The sequence below is a fragment of the Miniopterus natalensis genome, chromosome 3 (assembly GCF_054644295.1).
Source record: "Miniopterus natalensis isolate mMinNat1 chromosome 3, mMinNat1.hap1, whole genome shotgun sequence".
In the NCBI taxonomy this organism is placed as follows: Eukaryota; Metazoa; Chordata; class Mammalia; order Chiroptera; family Miniopteridae; genus Miniopterus; species Miniopterus natalensis.
The window spans coordinates 25,588,640-25,605,864 of record NC_142083.1 but is presented as its reverse complement, the minus strand read 5'-3'; the positions used below and the strand labels follow the sequence as shown (position 1 = coordinate 25,605,864).

General features: G+C 42.5%; 1 protein-coding gene across 1 annotated transcript in view; it reads left to right on the top strand.

The window, feature by feature from the left end:
• Positions 1 to 17,225, top strand: part of ADAMTS16 (ADAM metallopeptidase with thrombospondin type 1 motif 16) — a 102,286-nt gene that overhangs the window by 57,376 nt on the left and 27,685 nt on the right. The window contains exons 13-17 of the mRNA XM_087815063.1: positions 457 to 587; positions 2,585 to 2,708; positions 3,160 to 3,404; positions 3,564 to 3,702; positions 8,603 to 8,729. Of these exons, the coding sequence (XP_087671189.1) occupies positions 457 to 587; positions 2,585 to 2,708; positions 3,160 to 3,404; positions 3,564 to 3,702; positions 8,603 to 8,729 (766 nt within the window). The remainder of the gene's footprint in view (positions 1 to 456; positions 588 to 2,584; positions 2,709 to 3,159; positions 3,405 to 3,563; positions 3,703 to 8,602; positions 8,730 to 17,225) is intronic.

The following is a 17,225-nucleotide window of genomic DNA, read 5'->3' as shown; positions in this document are numbered from 1 at the left end:
CGCATTAGCTCTTAAGAAATTCAGTAATTACTTTGATTCTTGTATTAACTTTTATTTGTGAGAATTATGCATATTGTTATGAAATTATAGTGACTTTTTTAATTTCTACAAGAGAGTAGTTAATTATACTAGTAGGATAATAAATAGTAATGTTGTGGTTCAAATCAACAAATGTTTATTGAATGCCTACTATGTGCCAACCACTGTGTAAAGAACAAAGACAAGTAAAGGACAGAGTAGAGTAAAACGTAATAGCGAACATTTAAATAATAATAAATTAAAGGGATAAAATAAGCCTAATGAAACAACCATACAAAAATGTCTATGAAATGTATTATGTGGGAGTTTATTTTATGGGCAAAAATAAAAAAAAAAGTCTATCTGCAATTGAGAGCAAAAATGATCAGAGCTTAAGTATCTTTCTTATTTGTGTTTGTGTGTGTATTTCTTTTTAAGACCAGGACTTATGCAAACTCTACTGTATCGCAGAAGGATTTGATTTCTTCTTTTCTTTGTCAAATAAAGTCAAAGATGGGACTCCATGCTCGGAGGATAGCCGTAATGTTTGTATAGATGGGATGTGTGAGGTAATAATGATCGTCATTCATTCAACAAACATCTCCAGACAGTCCGCCCTGTGCCAGGCATCCTGTTAGAAGCTAGAGAACAGACAGCAAAACAAGCCCTTTGCTTCCAAGGCACAGCCCAGTGGGGGAGAAGCCAGATGCACACGGTGGTTTGTTGCAATGAAGGTGCAGAGCACAGGGAGAAGGGAAAAGCTGATTCTCTCTTAGATGTGGATCTGGGAGATTTGCAGGGCTCCTTGGAGAAGAGAGCTTCCAAGCTAAATCCGAAAGGGTGAGTTGGAAGGGGAATGTTGGGGAGGCAGGCACAGGAGCATGGGTTTGTAAGACCAGACTCAGTCGTCACAGCACCCAGAGGCAGGCAGGGGTTGGGGTGCTGGGGGGTGAGGGGTGAGGGGTGGGGAGCGGGCTCTTACAAGAACAATGAATGCCAGAATGAAGAGTCGGGTTGTGACCCTTGTGTCCCTGTAGATCAGGGGCTGGGATTAGGAATGAGTGGAGTCGTGGGATCAGGCACCGTGGCTGGACAGTAGCATGGAGAGTAAATGAAGGCAGGGACAGCTCAGAGCTGAGAGGCTGTTCTGCAGCTATTGCAGGGGTCTCCAGAACACCCGGCAGCCTCAGCTTCCCTTGGAGAGGGCCTTAGGAGACAGGCTGGGAAAGACTCGGTGGCTAAGTGAATATTACCTTTGGAGCTTGTTGCCACGTGCAGAAGTAAGTTATGGGAATAATTTCATTATAAAGATAGTGACGGTGTGACCAGATCAAATATGTTGCATGAAGAAGTTACTCAATATTCTTATTCACTGGAGTCCAACGACCTCGGTCCAAAGTTCTAGTTTTCTCTAAGTTGTGTGACCGTGGTAAAGTGGAACCACCCACTAAGACCTTGTTGTAATTCTTTTTAATGCATAAAGATTAGCTGAGTGACTCTATTAAGATCTTTTTCAGCTTTAAAATGCTCAAGTCTCTACATGTTTTGTCTCATTACTAGGTGATTTGTTAAATATTTCATTATTTTCAGGTATTCTTAATGATACAGTGTTGCAATCCCTTATTTGTAATTCTGAAATTTAAAAAACTATGAAATAGAAAGTTTGTTTGGCTGGAAAATATAAGCTGACTTGAATTTATTTGGTGGCAAAACCTGCCCTGAACTGATGTGAGACTATGGTCAATTTTCTTTTCCCCCTTAGTGAGAATATGTCTGTGTTTTGTTATAAAAACATTGCTACCCTAGGCCTATCTGAGACTTTCACATTATATGCATAAATTGGTCCGAAGGTTGTGGGTTATTGTTAAGCTGGTTAACATTATATGCATAGTATGTCAGTTACCTTCCTAAAATCCTAAAATCTCTGAAACACATCCATCCCTAAGGACTGGAAGAGATTGTGGACTACAGTTATTTCATTTCTGAATAGATTTTTTTATATCTATAGACTATATACTCTTTGTTAGTAAATATAAAACTAGCAAGCATTGTACAAATTACAGAGCTCCTAAAATCATAAGAGGATAAACAAATATGCCCTTTATATGGTTTACTGCAGGGAATTACTTCCATGTGGCATGTGCTACTTCTTTGCCATTGAACGAGAGGATTCACAAGCGCCATGCCATATTCCAGTGGACCCTTGTAACGACACATTGCCTGTTATTTGTACTAAGTGCTTTATGTTAGTCTGAAATCGACCCATGTCTCCAACATGACAACCTGATAGACGTAATTCAGGGCTCAGGATACAACAGCTGTGTAGCAACACTCAAGAGTTCAGGTTGTCTTTGACACTGAAAGTTTTCCTACTTCGGACCTGAAGAGTAGAGTTGCAGTCTTGCTGTGCACATATTGGGTATCCAATAAATATTTGTTAATTTCCCTGTATTGGTGAAATTTTCAGCGATAGTGGGGAGGAGGTTTGTTTCCTGCTTGAGGTTTGTGACGTCGCTCGTGTTATCTTTTCTTTCATGAACGACATGTGACCTCATGAATATCCCAGAGAGTTGGATGTGACAACATCCTTGGATCCAATGCTGTGGAAGACTCTTGTGGTGTGTGCAGAGGGAATAACTCAGACTGCACGATGCACAAGGGCCTCTATGCCAAGCACCACCGCACCAACCGTGAGTACGCCCAGCGGCCCGCAGGGGTTCAGGGACAAGATGGAGACAGGAGCTCCTTGGTGGGAAGAACTTGAGGCATAGTGAGTACAGCAGGCATTCAGACTCTTGACAAGGGGTGGAGGTGGGCAAGGGGGTGGGGGATGGAGGACATCTGCAGTAGTGTCAAGAATAAAAAATTAACAGGTCCCACAGCTGCCTCCTTTCCTGCCTACTCCAAAGCCTTCATTTTGATGGGAAGTGCTTGCTAAGTTATTTGAATTCGAATCATCCTCAGGCATAGTGAAAATTACAATAACTTTGCTTCAATTTAAAAGAAAAAAAGTCATTTATAGGAACCAATATAACCGATGGACAAAACAGCTCTTCTCGAATTTCTAACTGCTGAGGGATTTGCCCTGGAGCAATTGAACGAAGTGCCCCATCCTCTCCTCTCCCGTTTGCTTTCCTCTAGAGTATTATCAGATGGTGACCATCCCTTCCGGAGCGCGGAGCATTCGCATCTATGAGATGAACGTGTCCACCTCCTACATCGCTGTGCGCAATGCCCTCAGGACCTACTACCTGAACGGCCACTGGACGGTGGACTGGCCCGGCCGCTACCGGTTCTCAGGCGCCGCCTTCCACTACCGCCGGTCGTACAGGGAGCCCGAGAGCTTGACTTCTGAGGGGCCAACCAACGAAACGCTCGTCGTGGAGGTAGACCCCGGCCTCGTGGTTCGGGGGCTCGGGTTTGGGGTCTCCTGGTGTTTTTGTAGGTCCAAGGCTGTTGGTGTAATTTTAACTGCACAGAAGCGCGTTCGCACGTTCGTGGTTCCATCTTAACGGGCTGCGTCCCGTCCCCTTCTTGCTTTGTAGCTTCTGCTTCAGGGAAGGAACCCGGGCGTCGCCTGGGAGTACTCGGTGCCTCGGCGGGGCGGTGAGAGGGAGCCGACTGCCCAGCCCAGCTACACGTGGGCCATCATCCGCTCCGAGTGCTCCGTGTCCTGTGGAGGAGGTAGGTCACTGCTCTGTCCCCCGGCGGTGAGCACGGAGGTGCCCAGAGCGCGGTGGGGGGTGACATGTACTGGGATGACATGTCCTCATCATGGGTAACCCAGGGTGTCTGCCTGAGGGCAGCAGTAACGTTTCCAGAGGCGGAGAAGAGAGCACTGGTCCTGGGTATCACTTGAAAGCCTCGCCTACCTTCTCCAGTTCATCTGTGTTAGCGTGGAGCTCAGAGGAAGTCCTTTAGCGAAATGGTTTCTGCTTTTCATCTAATTTAAGGGGTTTTTTAATGCATAGTTTTATTATGAGGTTATTCAAATGAAAGTCACTCAACTTATTACATATCTCACATTGGTGATGAGAAATGGAAGCTTGCATGAAACGTACAGTGATATAGAGTGAGTTTTTAAATCAAATGGTCTTGTTCAAAAAATCCAGTGGAAAGAAATTGTCTATAGAGTTGTATACTGAAACTCATAGAGAAACTTTAAGAATTTTATTAAAATTGCAGTGGAAATGACAAGAAGCAACATGTCAAAAGAATTCCACGTGACAATGGGTGGCTTTTTCATGTTAGTACTATAAGAACTTGAAGCACATGTTTAGATTGTTGAAGCTACTTCATGAGAACTTTTTCAGCCTGAGCAAGTATGTACTGTCTGTTAAAGAATGGCAAGTAAGTATTTGAAAATTTAGAAATGAAATAGTAAATACTATCTGATATTTTAAAAATGGACAATTTTCCACTCAAGCCAGTGGATTTCAGCTTTGTGCAGTCCAAGTTTTAATAATTAAGAAATTAATTCAGATAGTATTATATTTAAATGTAAAAATGGTACACAAATGAGAACTTTCATAAAGAATCGAAAGAATGAAGAAAAAATAATATACTCATACATTCTTAATAAATAAATGAAGGAAATAAAAGAAAACTGAAGATTAACAAAAATATCATGGTCTGAAAAGTTAACACTATTAATTTGACATGTTAATTCTTCCCATTTTAAGCTAAGAATAAAATATTCAAATTATATTTAAATTCTGACATTAAGAGCTTTCTAAGGAAAAATATGATTCCCTCTGCACAGTTGGATAGCAAGCTAGTGGCTCTAATGGCAACTGAAAAACTCCCCACCTCCTTGTTCATTGAAAAAACATTATCAGGTCCATGGCTGGGCCTCAGCTGATTAGAGCATTGTCCTGATACGCCAGGGTCACAGGTTAGATCCCCGGTCAGAGCACATATAAATATCAACCAATGAATGCATAAATAAGTGGAACAATAAATCAGGGATTCCCTCACTCTGGTTTCCTGAGTATCTTCCCTCTTCTGACTTCAGGGTTTTCATGTTCATGTATTACAGGCCCACAGTATATCTATGTCATTACTACTTGCTGTAGTAATGACACACATTTCTCATGGGACCAGTGCATTCATTGTGGAATATTTTCTAGTATTCTGTGTAGTTTTGCTTACCTGATTGTTTTCTATAGCTTTTGGCAACAGCTGGAATTAATTCTATAGTTAGAATTATTGAAAACTTGGGGATTTTGATAAAATTATAGTCTTTAAGACTGGATTTTCCTCTTTCAGATACTTTGGCAAAATGTGAAGATTTTTAAATGCTTTCCAAAGAACTAGCCAGAGCTGGTTTCCTTGAAGATAAAGGCAGAGCCTGGTCACATTGATCACAACACTCACCACCTCCCATGGCCAGGGTTCAGCTCTGGGCTTTCCAGTTAAAGGATGTTCTCCTTGACTTTCTTACTTTTGCCTTTGAATTGTATACTCCTCTCTTATCTATTAATATGGATCATTTCAGAAAACTGGCTTGGTTCTGGCGTTTCCACAGACTCTGTGATATTTCTTTCTGACAAATAGCCGAGTGATTGTAAACGCTGTTGATAAATTGCTTCACAGATGTGCCCTTAGTCAGAGAAATAATACCTGAGTCTATGTAAACGTTCAGCTGTATGGCTGAGCAGACCCCGTTCCATCACAGGAAACTCATCTGAAAACATAGTTATCTACCACCTCACATAAAAATAGAACTTGGAAATCCTAGTACCTAGTGGGCATATGACTGTCTATGTATATTTTTATTTTCTCAGAATATTTAGATATTTGAAAACTGTCAAAGGAAGAAACATTTAAATCCACCTTTATGTCCATTATTGTTTGTATGGGATAGGAAAATGAATTTTAAATTAAAACCTCGAGCATCCCTACCACCTACAAACAGATTTGACCTAAGAAATTCATTCACCGTGCTCTGCCTAACGTTTAGATCCCAGACCATTTTAACGAGGCATAAAACACAGTGACTGGTATCACCAGGTTATATCCCTGTGAAAAATCTCATCTTTTGGAAAATGCTGTGACTTGATTGGACATCCACAGCCAGGAATGTTTCCAGGTGTCCTTGTGTTGGTAAACCAGTACTCCCCGACCTGGTCAGGGGTACTTAGCTGCCAGAGGGCAGTCGCCCTGGGTGGTGGAAACTGGTATGTGCCCCCTGCTCTTGCCTCTCTGAGTGCTGCTGAGGATCCCTTCAATTAAGAGAAGACGTGGTTGAGCCTTGGCATCTCGGTTTTAATAACCTAGGATTTGGGCATTCCTGGTCCATGCAGTAAGCACCTGGCATGTCATGTTTTATTCACCTGTGTGTGTTTGTATGGACAGTGAGCCCCCCTGGCCTGGGGAGCCGGGTCCGTGGGGCTCACAGTGTGCAGCTAACAAGATCACGTAGCCAACAACCCCCTCGCCCTGCCTTTGCTTACTCCTTTATTCGTGATCTGACTTAATCACAGTAAAAATGAGTGAGATGTTGCGTACAATTCTCCTTTTGAAACAGAAGTAAATGACTGTAGTACGAAAGAAAGGATATTTCTTATGTAAGTTCCCAAATCAATGTCTGCAGAATGCCCAGGACCTGGGCACACTTATTGCATAAAAATGAAAATGTGCCCCGCAGGTAGCAGAATTTTACCTCCTCCCATCTCATCATTCTAATACCTATTATACTGAGCGCTGCTTTGATTTCCCCCCACCTTCTTTGGCTGTGATTTTTTTCTGCACCAGCTTCATTCTTGCAAGCTTTCTCGTTGCTTTGAACTTTCTTTGGTTGGAGGAAGGAACTTTTGTAACCTGGTGTCAGTGTTTCCTGCATCTCTAGCTTGTCTTTGCCATGCACTACTCACCCATTATGAGCTCAAGGAATCCCTTTGGCAGCAGGCTCTGGTCCCCAAAATGTGCCACCCTTGGTTTCCTTGACCGAGGTACTTGCCTTCATGGCCTGATCACACCTTGGCATGTCCAGACGATGCTCTAACTCACTGAGCTAGCTGACCAGGGCTAGGTTACGAAACTCTGGAAGCAAGAGGGAGTTACATAAGGAGCTTGTTATTCTCATGGCCCTGGGACAGGGCCGATGAACACACATCTCCCTATATTGGATTATGCTGACATCTTAAGAGGAGTGCGTGCACACACACATACATGCACAAATGCACTTGGAGAGGTGTGTGCACATGTGTGTGCATGCTTATTTATTCAACAAGTATATACTTGGCACCTGATATGTGCAGGGCACTGTGCTAAACCCAGAAGACCCAGAAACTAATGACAAACAGCAAATGTCATAAACCAACCCCCACCAGAGATCATTCCATGTCTGTCACAAAACCCAAACCACAGAGAGTGCAGCAGATAACTCAGGATCTGCCTGATGGTGGGATTCAGGTTGGATGCAGGACATCATTCCTCAGCTTGGGCTTCAGGAAGCAGAGAACAGATGGGCCACATGCATAGTATAACCATAAATTTTTCCAAGCAGGGTGATAACATTATTTTAGATCGTGATATATTTTAATTTTGTTAATTTAAAATCAATAGTAGTTTGGTTGTTTTCATTCATTTTTTTCTCTCCATTGAATGAACTATTTAATAACATCCTTCAAAGTGAATATCTAATTAGAGTTCCTTTTTTATTGCAGTAAAATATACATGACCAAAAATGTACTATTTTAACCACTTTTAAGTGCACAGATATGTGGCATTAAGCACATTCACATTGTTGTACAGAGTCACCACCACAATATCTCTAGCTGTTTTTCATCTTCTCAAACTGAAACTCTGTCCCCATGAAACACTCACTCCCCTTCCCCATCCCCGAGCCCCTGGCCCCACCATTCTGCTTTCTGTCTCCATGGATTTGACTATTCTAGGTACCGCACATAAGTAACAGTATCTATTTGGGTAAAGTTGATGAAGTATTGAAGGAAGTTAGTGCTGTTCACCGAGCCCTAAATAGCGCTGGAGATGTAAATGCAGACAGAGAATCAAATCACCTTTTACTTCCATTGACCTCTTTCCATACAACACCTACGTCATTATTGTGAAAAGTTCACCAGTTGGCTTGAAACTGTGGCAGTGTTTAGCTCTGTGAATTCTCCAGTGCTAAACTCACTATTGTTATTTTTTGTCTGTATTTCTTTCTGGTTTATTACTGAGTGTTTCCTACTGTGACCTCTCAAATGGACACACAAGTCAGGCATAGTTAATATTTGTTAGTTTTGAGAAGCGACTGGTATTTCAACCACGGAAACAATAGAAAAGAAGTAGTGTGTTTCATCAAAGGTATGTTGCCATCGACTACAAGACCCATGTTATTTTAAAGAAGTTAAAATGGAGGGGGGAAATGCATGTATCTTAGAACTGATGAAATTCACTAATAAAAATCACAAGGACTGGTCAGAAAAGTAGAATATCAACAGTTGGCCAATTGGTCAGGAACACAAAGGCCTGCAAATATGGTCAATTTTTTTTCTGAGACTTCATTGCTCTTTGCCTCCTTTTACCACGGGGCATGTCTGTGAGTCTTTATCATGCATCTCGCCCTTTCTTACAGGGCAGATGACCACACGAGCAGGCTGCTACAGAGACCTGAGGTTTCAAGTAAATACATCATTCTGCAATCCGAACGCCCGGCCTGCCACAGGGGTGGTGCCTTGTAAAGTGTCTGCCTGTCCTCCCAGGTAAGAGCCACCATGCACACTGGACCCAGTTTTGTAGTTTCGCAAATATACTTGGGGTGTCCTAGGAGCTCATGTGTCTAGAGGGTAGAAGCGGTGAGTACCGTCACATAATCCCTAAGGGCAAAGAGGCAGAAGGCACAAGGGCTTCTGAACCAGTGAGCTTTAAAATGTTGTCTGGGAAATCTTGTGAATGTCAGTGGAAGTTCGATTTTTACTTTCATCCGCATGCTGGCAGGGTGATAGTGTACCGCGGTGATAGTAATGTTTTAGCTCCCAGCCTCCCGTCTCCTTCCTACTATTGTAAAATACAGGAGGGCGAGGCACAGTCTGCCTCCTTCTCTGGCTTGTGTGGTCCCTGGCTCCGGATAACAGTGAGGCCATTTATCAATATTTGAGGGGCTGGGAACTTTCTTCCCTCTCGGGTGATGGGATGGGCCCCCTGAAAAATCCTGTACTCCTAGGCCACCTACCCCCTTAGAAGCTGGGAACCCACCACTTTGCAGAGCCACTGGCCCTACCTCAGCCAGGGTTCCCTGTCCTCCCTCCCAGCTCATCATCTGGCTGGCAGGATGCCAGCAGGAGAAGTGAGGCAGGTCCCGCAAAGACTCTGCCTCCTCCTGCTCCTCTCACCCCTCCGTGGGCTTCAACGGGCCTGGCCTTAGCAGCCAGCTCTAGTCATGTGGGCGTGGGCAACCTGCAAGGTGGATGGAGTCCCAGGGATCCCTGATAACTCCTGGAGCAGAGCTACCCCCACATTCCTACCAGCTCAGGCTTCCTCCTGAAAGGGACATGCCAGCTCCTGGGTTTGAGGCCTGGTTATATGGTCTCTGTTGGTGCAGCGAAGCCACTCTCCTAACTCCTATGTGCCTCACCTGAGAAACCTCGGTCCCAACACTCCATTCTGGCCACTGCCTCTTGTCATGGCAGCTCATGTGCTCCCACATCCACACTCCAATTGTCCTTATGTCTCCCTAGGGCTCCAGTATTTCTACCCCTCACTGTCCAGGATATGTGTCCTCTCCCCAGTCCAGAGTTCATGAGTAGCGCCGTCACCCTTCTCTGGGCAGCTGCTTAACCCTTTCTCCAGTTCTTCCTCCCTTATTTTTCCCTGGTCACCCAACCTGGCTACACTCAACTTATCGCCCACTCTGCACATGAGCTCAGATGCTAAATACCTCCAGGAATTTTACAAGCTCCTGTTCTTCCTCAAGAAGTATGGTCGCCATCCCACATGGCCACCCCAGGATGGCAGCCAATCCTAACGCCCTTGCCTGTCACTTCTTGCCTCCCAGGACAATGATTTGATATTCCCTCCAGTCACCTCCGGCATCCCTCCTTCTCCCATCCCACACTCTGGGCCCACAACCTCAGACCTCAGAGGCGGGATCAGGGAACCACCACCCCTTCCTCCCACGAACAGGCCACCCGGGAGTCCAGCCCTCACTCTGCCTCCCCTCTGTCACAGGGGCCAACGTCCTGCTTCTCCCCAAAGCCTCCCTGGAGCGGGTCTCGGTTCCCCTTTTGTCTCATGCTTATTGATTCCTTCAAAGACAGATTTTTAAATGGACGTTGGATTTCCCTTGTGCTCTGCTGTAAATATATAAAATCACCCATATGTACCTGGAGAGAGAGGTACTAACTTTCCCTCCAAGTCATCTGTTCTGCCCATCACTTTTCTCACTGGGCCTTCTCTGCTTCCCTAAGTTTGTGCTTCTGGTTTTGAGGGATCTGGGTCCAAAGACATGTGTTCTTCCATGTCCCATATTCTATACTTATTCAGGTCCAGTGCTATAGGTAATTCTGGCAGGAGCTCTGTGTGCTGAAAGGAAAGGCACGATTCAGGGGAGAGGGCTCTGTCTGGGGCAAGGTGAACCTGGTGTATGGGGCAGAAGGTAGAAAACACACTGAGAGCTCCCAGAGTCACCTAACGAAAACCCAGAGACCCCATTGTAACTCTTTGGTTTATATGTCTCACATTTTTAAATACGTGTATTTTCTCTTAAAAGAGAAAGCTTTCGAAGATGATACAGATCCTGGCCAGAAACTTAATGCCATGCTTACCTGCTGGGGGGGTCTTCGGGAAGACAAAAGTGGTCCTGCCACACCCCAGCCAATAGCAGGGGCTGGAGGACAAGCAGGCCCCCTAGGTTCCTATGGTACAGGTGGGACAAATACTCTGTCTCCAACCCCACACCTCTGCTTGGAGTGGACTTGGGCCTGAGTGATGCCAATGGGTCAGACAGAGTCCAGTATGCGTCGGGCAGACTACACATGGTTAAAGGTGTGGGCTGTGCAGCCACCAACCTGGGTGCAGACCCCCCTTTGTCTGCCCATCTTGTATGTAATTAGGGGGATATAGGCGGAGGTTGGGCTGAGAAATTCACATAAATGCTCTTAGAACAGCACGTGTGCTAAATACGCAATAAATCTTGGCTGTTTTAATTTTGCTGTAAAAGGAGAAACAAATTCACATCAGTTACTTATTTAGTCTGTGAAGCAAAACTATCAATGACGCAGCACAGAAGAATGAACCTACATTATATATATTAATCCTCGTGGAGTTTTGTTTTAACAATTGAATTGGGAAAATAGATCTTAATTTAAAAGCTGCTTTGTTTTCCTCTGAGATGTGAGATACATTTCTCTCTTGCCCAGAACACTGACAATGTTTTGTTCCTGATTAAGTGGGCAGAAAGCCCCAGTTTTATTTTTCTGAACATGAGAGCGTGTTTTTCTTATTAGAGTCTGTCTCCAATGAGGTGGGGGGCCCTCTCCGAGCCCTGGTGTCCTGTGGTGTCCCTCTAGTGGCCTCACGAAGCCAGAGTGACTGCAATAGCTCATTCTCTCACATCTCGCTCAGCAGACTGAATGGCAGGATGCAGTGGGGTGCAACCTGGTGTTTCATGTTCAGTTTGTAGGAGAGTCCCAAAAGGATTGTGGACTGGGATCTTTAAAACATCTTAATCCACAGCCTTCTCATTTGTAATTTAAATGAAAAAGAAAAACTACTCTGCCGGTTTCAAACCCCTGACCTCCTGTGTCAGCGTCCAAATGGCATACCTGGGCAGTGTCTAAGTCTCACTCAGCTGGAGCAGTGTCAAGCTCCAGAGTCATTAACAGGATGGGGATCCCAGGTCGTAAATCTCTGCAGGGGGCAGAGTACTAGGAGTCCAGGGGTCTCCTTGCTGGAGGAAGATCTTAAAAAGTCTGGTTGGCTCCAGATAGTAGGAGCATCAAGGCTAAATGACAGTACTTAGGCAATTCCCAGCTGCTCCTTTGGAGGGGAGCTGAATGGACACACAGCCTCTGGTCTCTCTCTGCTCCTTGCACCAGGCAAGGCTGGCTCTGCAATGGCCTTGGAACAGACTAGCAGTGCACAGCACTCGCCTCCCTCCCATAGCTCAGCTGCCTCTGTCTTTATTTTAGCATGAATCAGGCCTTTTTATCACTTGCTTTTGAAACACAAACTATAAATCACACAGATATTTATTTCCTTTCTATTTCTCAGTTTATGTAAGTGGAGTGGCTCTTCATGTCATTTATTTTAACTAGCTCGTTTTCAAAGCATAAACCCATAGTATGCGTGCTTTCTTGGACAATGGATTGAAGATTCAAGAGGAAATACTTTCCAGATGGTAAAAGGATACCTTTCCCCTCCCTGCAATATTCTTCTAGGAATGCAGAGAAAGAATTTAGATGAAAAATATTGAGATCGAATGCTTTGTTTTCTTGTCTTAGGAATCAGTACAGAGTTACCCTCTCTCTGTGATCCACTGCACGTGATCTTTGGTCATATTATTGTTTTCTATACTGTGGTGACTCCTTACAAACCCATTAGCAGAATGGTTTCTTTTATAACCAAATAACTAGGTCAGTGGCTACATTCATTGGGTTGCATGCTATAGAAATGGAAGATAAGATCCAGCAGGATAATTTATTACTGATGCTCTCCTTATAGACAGGAAAGGGGGATTTCATTTTGTGTGTGTCTCATCGCTTTTCAATATGACCCATAAAATTATTAACCACCCAATAGTGTGTATAGGTCACCAAAGGAATGAAAAAAACCCTGATCACTTAGGTGGCACTTGTGTCTGGAAGGGTTTAACTCACGAGATTGCCAAAAAAGGGAGCATTTTAATTCATTTAATTATCTGAGTAACTGAGAATAAACTAGCAGCAGGACCCACTTCCTGGGCCTGGAACCTGAACTACCCAGGGCCCTGCAATTAAAAGGGCCCCCACTTTGTTTCATTCTTTGTCACCACCTTGAAATGTCTGATGATTTTTCATCTTTCATTGTATTTCACAAATTACATAGCTGTCCTGCCCAGAAGCTCCTCTTCTATTTCAAAATTGTTTTCTGGGATATTTGGGAATTGCATTAGACTGTTTCTTCTTTTAGTAAATCAGTTCTGTATTATCCTGGAGTTTGGAAGCTGCTCTGCAATGACGTCAAGGCATAGATTTCTCTGTGAAACCACAGTAGATATGAAGAATGTAGGCTACTTGGTGCAGTTCTCTTCTTTTATTTTCACTTATGGGGTGGGTGCCAATGTTGCTGAACTTCAGAAAACTCACAGACATATGAAAGGGTTTACAGAATCTGTGAAGATGTCTTTTCTAGGCTCCAACACTCCCTGTCCTGTCCTTTGGGGAGAGAGGCCACCTTTCCAGGTAACCTGTACCATCTCTACCAGATAATCTGACCTGTGTCTGGTCCTCTCTCCACTGTATCCCCATTGAAAGGCATCTAACCTCTGTTTAATCAGGGAAACCAGAAGTGTTATGGCATCTCTATAATTGACATTCTCTTTAGAGAGGGGTTCAGTGAAATTGTGAAGTCACCAGTTTAGGTATGAGGACTGTGACTTGAAACTATATAACCACCTAGGTGTGCCAATATCTCAAAGATAGTCTTCCTGCATCTCCCCTGGGAGAGATGTCACTTAACACCAAAACAATGAGTTTGAAATGCATTTGGGCTGGTAATGATGTGATGAAATGCATTGCTAGTGAAAGTCCAGTTACAAATATGGACAAACAGAATTAACCATAAGCAAGACTGATGTGACTTATTTCCTCAGTCACTCAAATACTAATGTAGAAACCATTGCAGAATCAGTGGGGATATAAAAGTTAACTAGCTTTCTAGATTGAGATTTGTCATTTCACTCCTAAAATCTGCCCTAGGTAATTCTGTAAAATCTTTTGTACTTTGGGGTTTTCTTTCTGCTTGTTTGTTTTGTGTGTATTGCTTTTGTTTTTTATTTATCTGAGCAAAGGCAGAAAGACATCTTGGGAATACTACTATTTTTCAAAGAAGTTACCTGATTATTTAGGTAATTTAATACCCAAATTTTTCATAAGATTTTTGTATTTTGTTCTCCAGGCCTCAGTATGATTGACTCTAAAATTTACCAAACCCCCCCCCCCCAAACTCAGCATAACTATCCTCTAATAATACATACTATGGCATATGCTTCAACTATTTTGAAATAAAAATAAAAAATAAATCTATTGATTGATTGATCAATAGATAGATAGAATATGTAGACTCCAGCTAGATGATAGATAGTTAGATCATTGAAAGATAGATAGCTGGATGGATGGATGGTTGTTCAGATGATGGACAGATAAATGGAATAGATTTTACTACAAATCTATGTCTACTACTATATATTCCTGCAAGTATACTAATCAATGCTTCTGTATATATTTATTGAAAACTAGAAGCTTCACTCAGAATCAAGACTTTTGGGGGAAGAACACAAGATATTGTTTTAGGTACAATTAGGCAGGATTACTTTACTCTCAGATCTGTAAATTACTTAAAATTGGTATGGTTTTACATTTCCAAATTTATGGAGGTATTGGGGTAATGTCTTTGTTATTTCAGATGTTAATATATTAAGATCAAAGAAAGAATTAAAATTATATCATTTTTTTAATTTTAGAGACTTCCTTTATGGCTCAGGAATGGGAGTTTTTATAACTGTTTCCTGTGGGAATGAAGGAATGTGTGTGTGCCCGGTTGGAGTCAAGTTATTTATATGACAATTAGAACAAGTTCCTTAGTTATTTATTCAAATATGTTCTGACTTTTTGTCGATCTTGTGTATGTTTTTGAAAGAAGAGTTTTTAGATCTTGCATTACGATTTTTTAAAATTTCTCCTGTTGATTTTATTTTATAATTAACATTAAAATTCTCCTTTATGTTGTTAGGTAGGGTTGCAGCTTCTGCATGAATTACTCTTTATTATTAAATAATGACTATTCTTGTCCCTAATATTGCTTTCCAACTTAGGCTCTATTTTTATCTAAAATTAACATCATGGCACTAGCTTCCATTTACTTAGTCTTGGCCTGCCTTACATTTCTTTATTCTCTTTACTTGTAAATGTCTGTACTATTAGGTTTTTCTGAACCTTGAATAAATAGGTTGTACTTATTTCTGTTGGATTTTGATTTTAACAAATCGGCAAGGGATGGCTCACTGCTGGTCCTGTCGTGTTCCCGTGGGGGCTGGTGCAGTGGCCTGTGTGCCTCTGGGAAGGATGGGGAGGGAGCAGGACTCAGGAGATGACACGCAGGTACCTGTGAGGGCAGCCCAGGGGGCAGCGGGACAGGACTAGGCAGGGAGGTGGCCTTAGCATCATCTCCGAGAGAAAGAAGCAAAGCCACCCTGAGAGTGAGAGGCAGGCGGAGGGGGAAGGAGAAGGGGAGGTGGGCAGGGACCTGACCAGGAAGCGGGGGCCCCCAGTGCGGGAGGCCGCTCGCAGGGCACCCAGCCTCTGGGCACAGGATCCGCTTCCCACTCCGCCCGTCTAGACGGACCTAGAAGCACGTGGCTCTGTCCACAGAAAACCTCCTAGGCCCATCCCCGTGCTGAAGAACTTTGGATAAACTCTTGGGAGTAGGACAAGGGAGCACTTTGTCACATTAAAAGCGAAGCCATCCTAAGGACACAAGTTTCTGGAAACACAACTTTTAAAACCAGAGAACCAGGTGATTCATTTAGTGGACTCACACCTGTGGGCAATGTGTCATTTCAGGCTAGTTTTTGGTGTTGATTTTCATATTGTATTTTTAAGAGGGTAGGACAAAGATACAGGAAAGAATTAGGTCAGGTTGAGGGTGACTGTTTGAATATTAGTTGAATATTGAACAAGTATTTTTAATCTGTCAGTTTGAAATCGGTTATTAAAACTCTTTAGACACCACCCTGAAAGGTGTTGATTTGCAAACATCTCTCCCGTATAGCCCCCCGTGATGAGTGTCCATATTCCGTCATTTTCCCCACTAGAAGCTGCCGCTTTTTTGCCCACCCCACCTTCATAAAACTTTCACTAAGTTAAAAAAAATCTCTGGCCTTACAAGACTAGGAAATGTAAGTAGATGAGTGGCTCATGTAACCTTGAAAGAGCTTTAACTTAAGAGGGAAACCAAAATAATTGACTTCTGAACTTGATACAGGCATTTGATAATATATTTTGCAATTCACCTTAGCATTTGCTTAAGAATTCAGGTTACTTTTGGTTGATATGTTGATGTGTTGGCCTTCCTATGTCACCTGTAAACCGTGACTTTGCAAAGCATCTTCAGCAGTTGTAGAGACTGGAGAATCTCCCCTTTGAGAGTTGTTAAGGTCTCGAAGGAAAGTAAGACTTATGCATTAACTTTATCATGTGGCTGTGAGATTTTTTGACATGTCTGAATACAATTACTACATCTTAGAATTTTCCCATTCTTTTTTCTCTGCCTTGAGTTTCTGCTTCAGCAGTCCTTATTTTCTTATGATGTTTCCAATAACTGTTGCATATCTTTCATTGCATTTTGATAGGCATGCATAGATTTTTAAATAATATTCCCAGAGCCAAAGAGATCCTCAAGCAAAGTTGTTTAGATAAATTACATGTTCAATTAAAACACCATTTTCAAGACAAGACCTCATTTCAATGTAGTGCTGCAAAATAAAAAATATGACCACATGAGAGCATAAAACATTTTTATGTGCAGCTTGAATTGTTTTCCTACAGGTTCCATATAAGTTCAGGGCAAAATGACCTGAAACTAAAAACAAATTCTTAATATACTTCTGACTGTGGTCACCAGGAATGCAATCATCACAAAGGAAAGACCACAGTCTCCTACAATATTTACATTTGTCTGGATCCAATGCAAGACAGGAATCCACGAAAAATTTCCTCTCCGCCTTCAACTGCCATGTTACTGCAGTACTATTACACTTTTATGTCAAACAAAATTCCAAAAGTAAGGGATTTTTAATTTTTGATGCATTATTGCATATTTTCTTAATTTAAAAAAAGCACTAAAGAGAAGAATCCATTTAAATTCTCAAAATTCAAATTTTAACTTAAATCTAGGTTTTTGCTTCTGACATCTATTATTTTAATTAATTTTTATTTTATTTAGTAACAACATGCAGATAATTTTAAAAGGCATATTGTACTCTAAAGTTCACTATGAGAAAT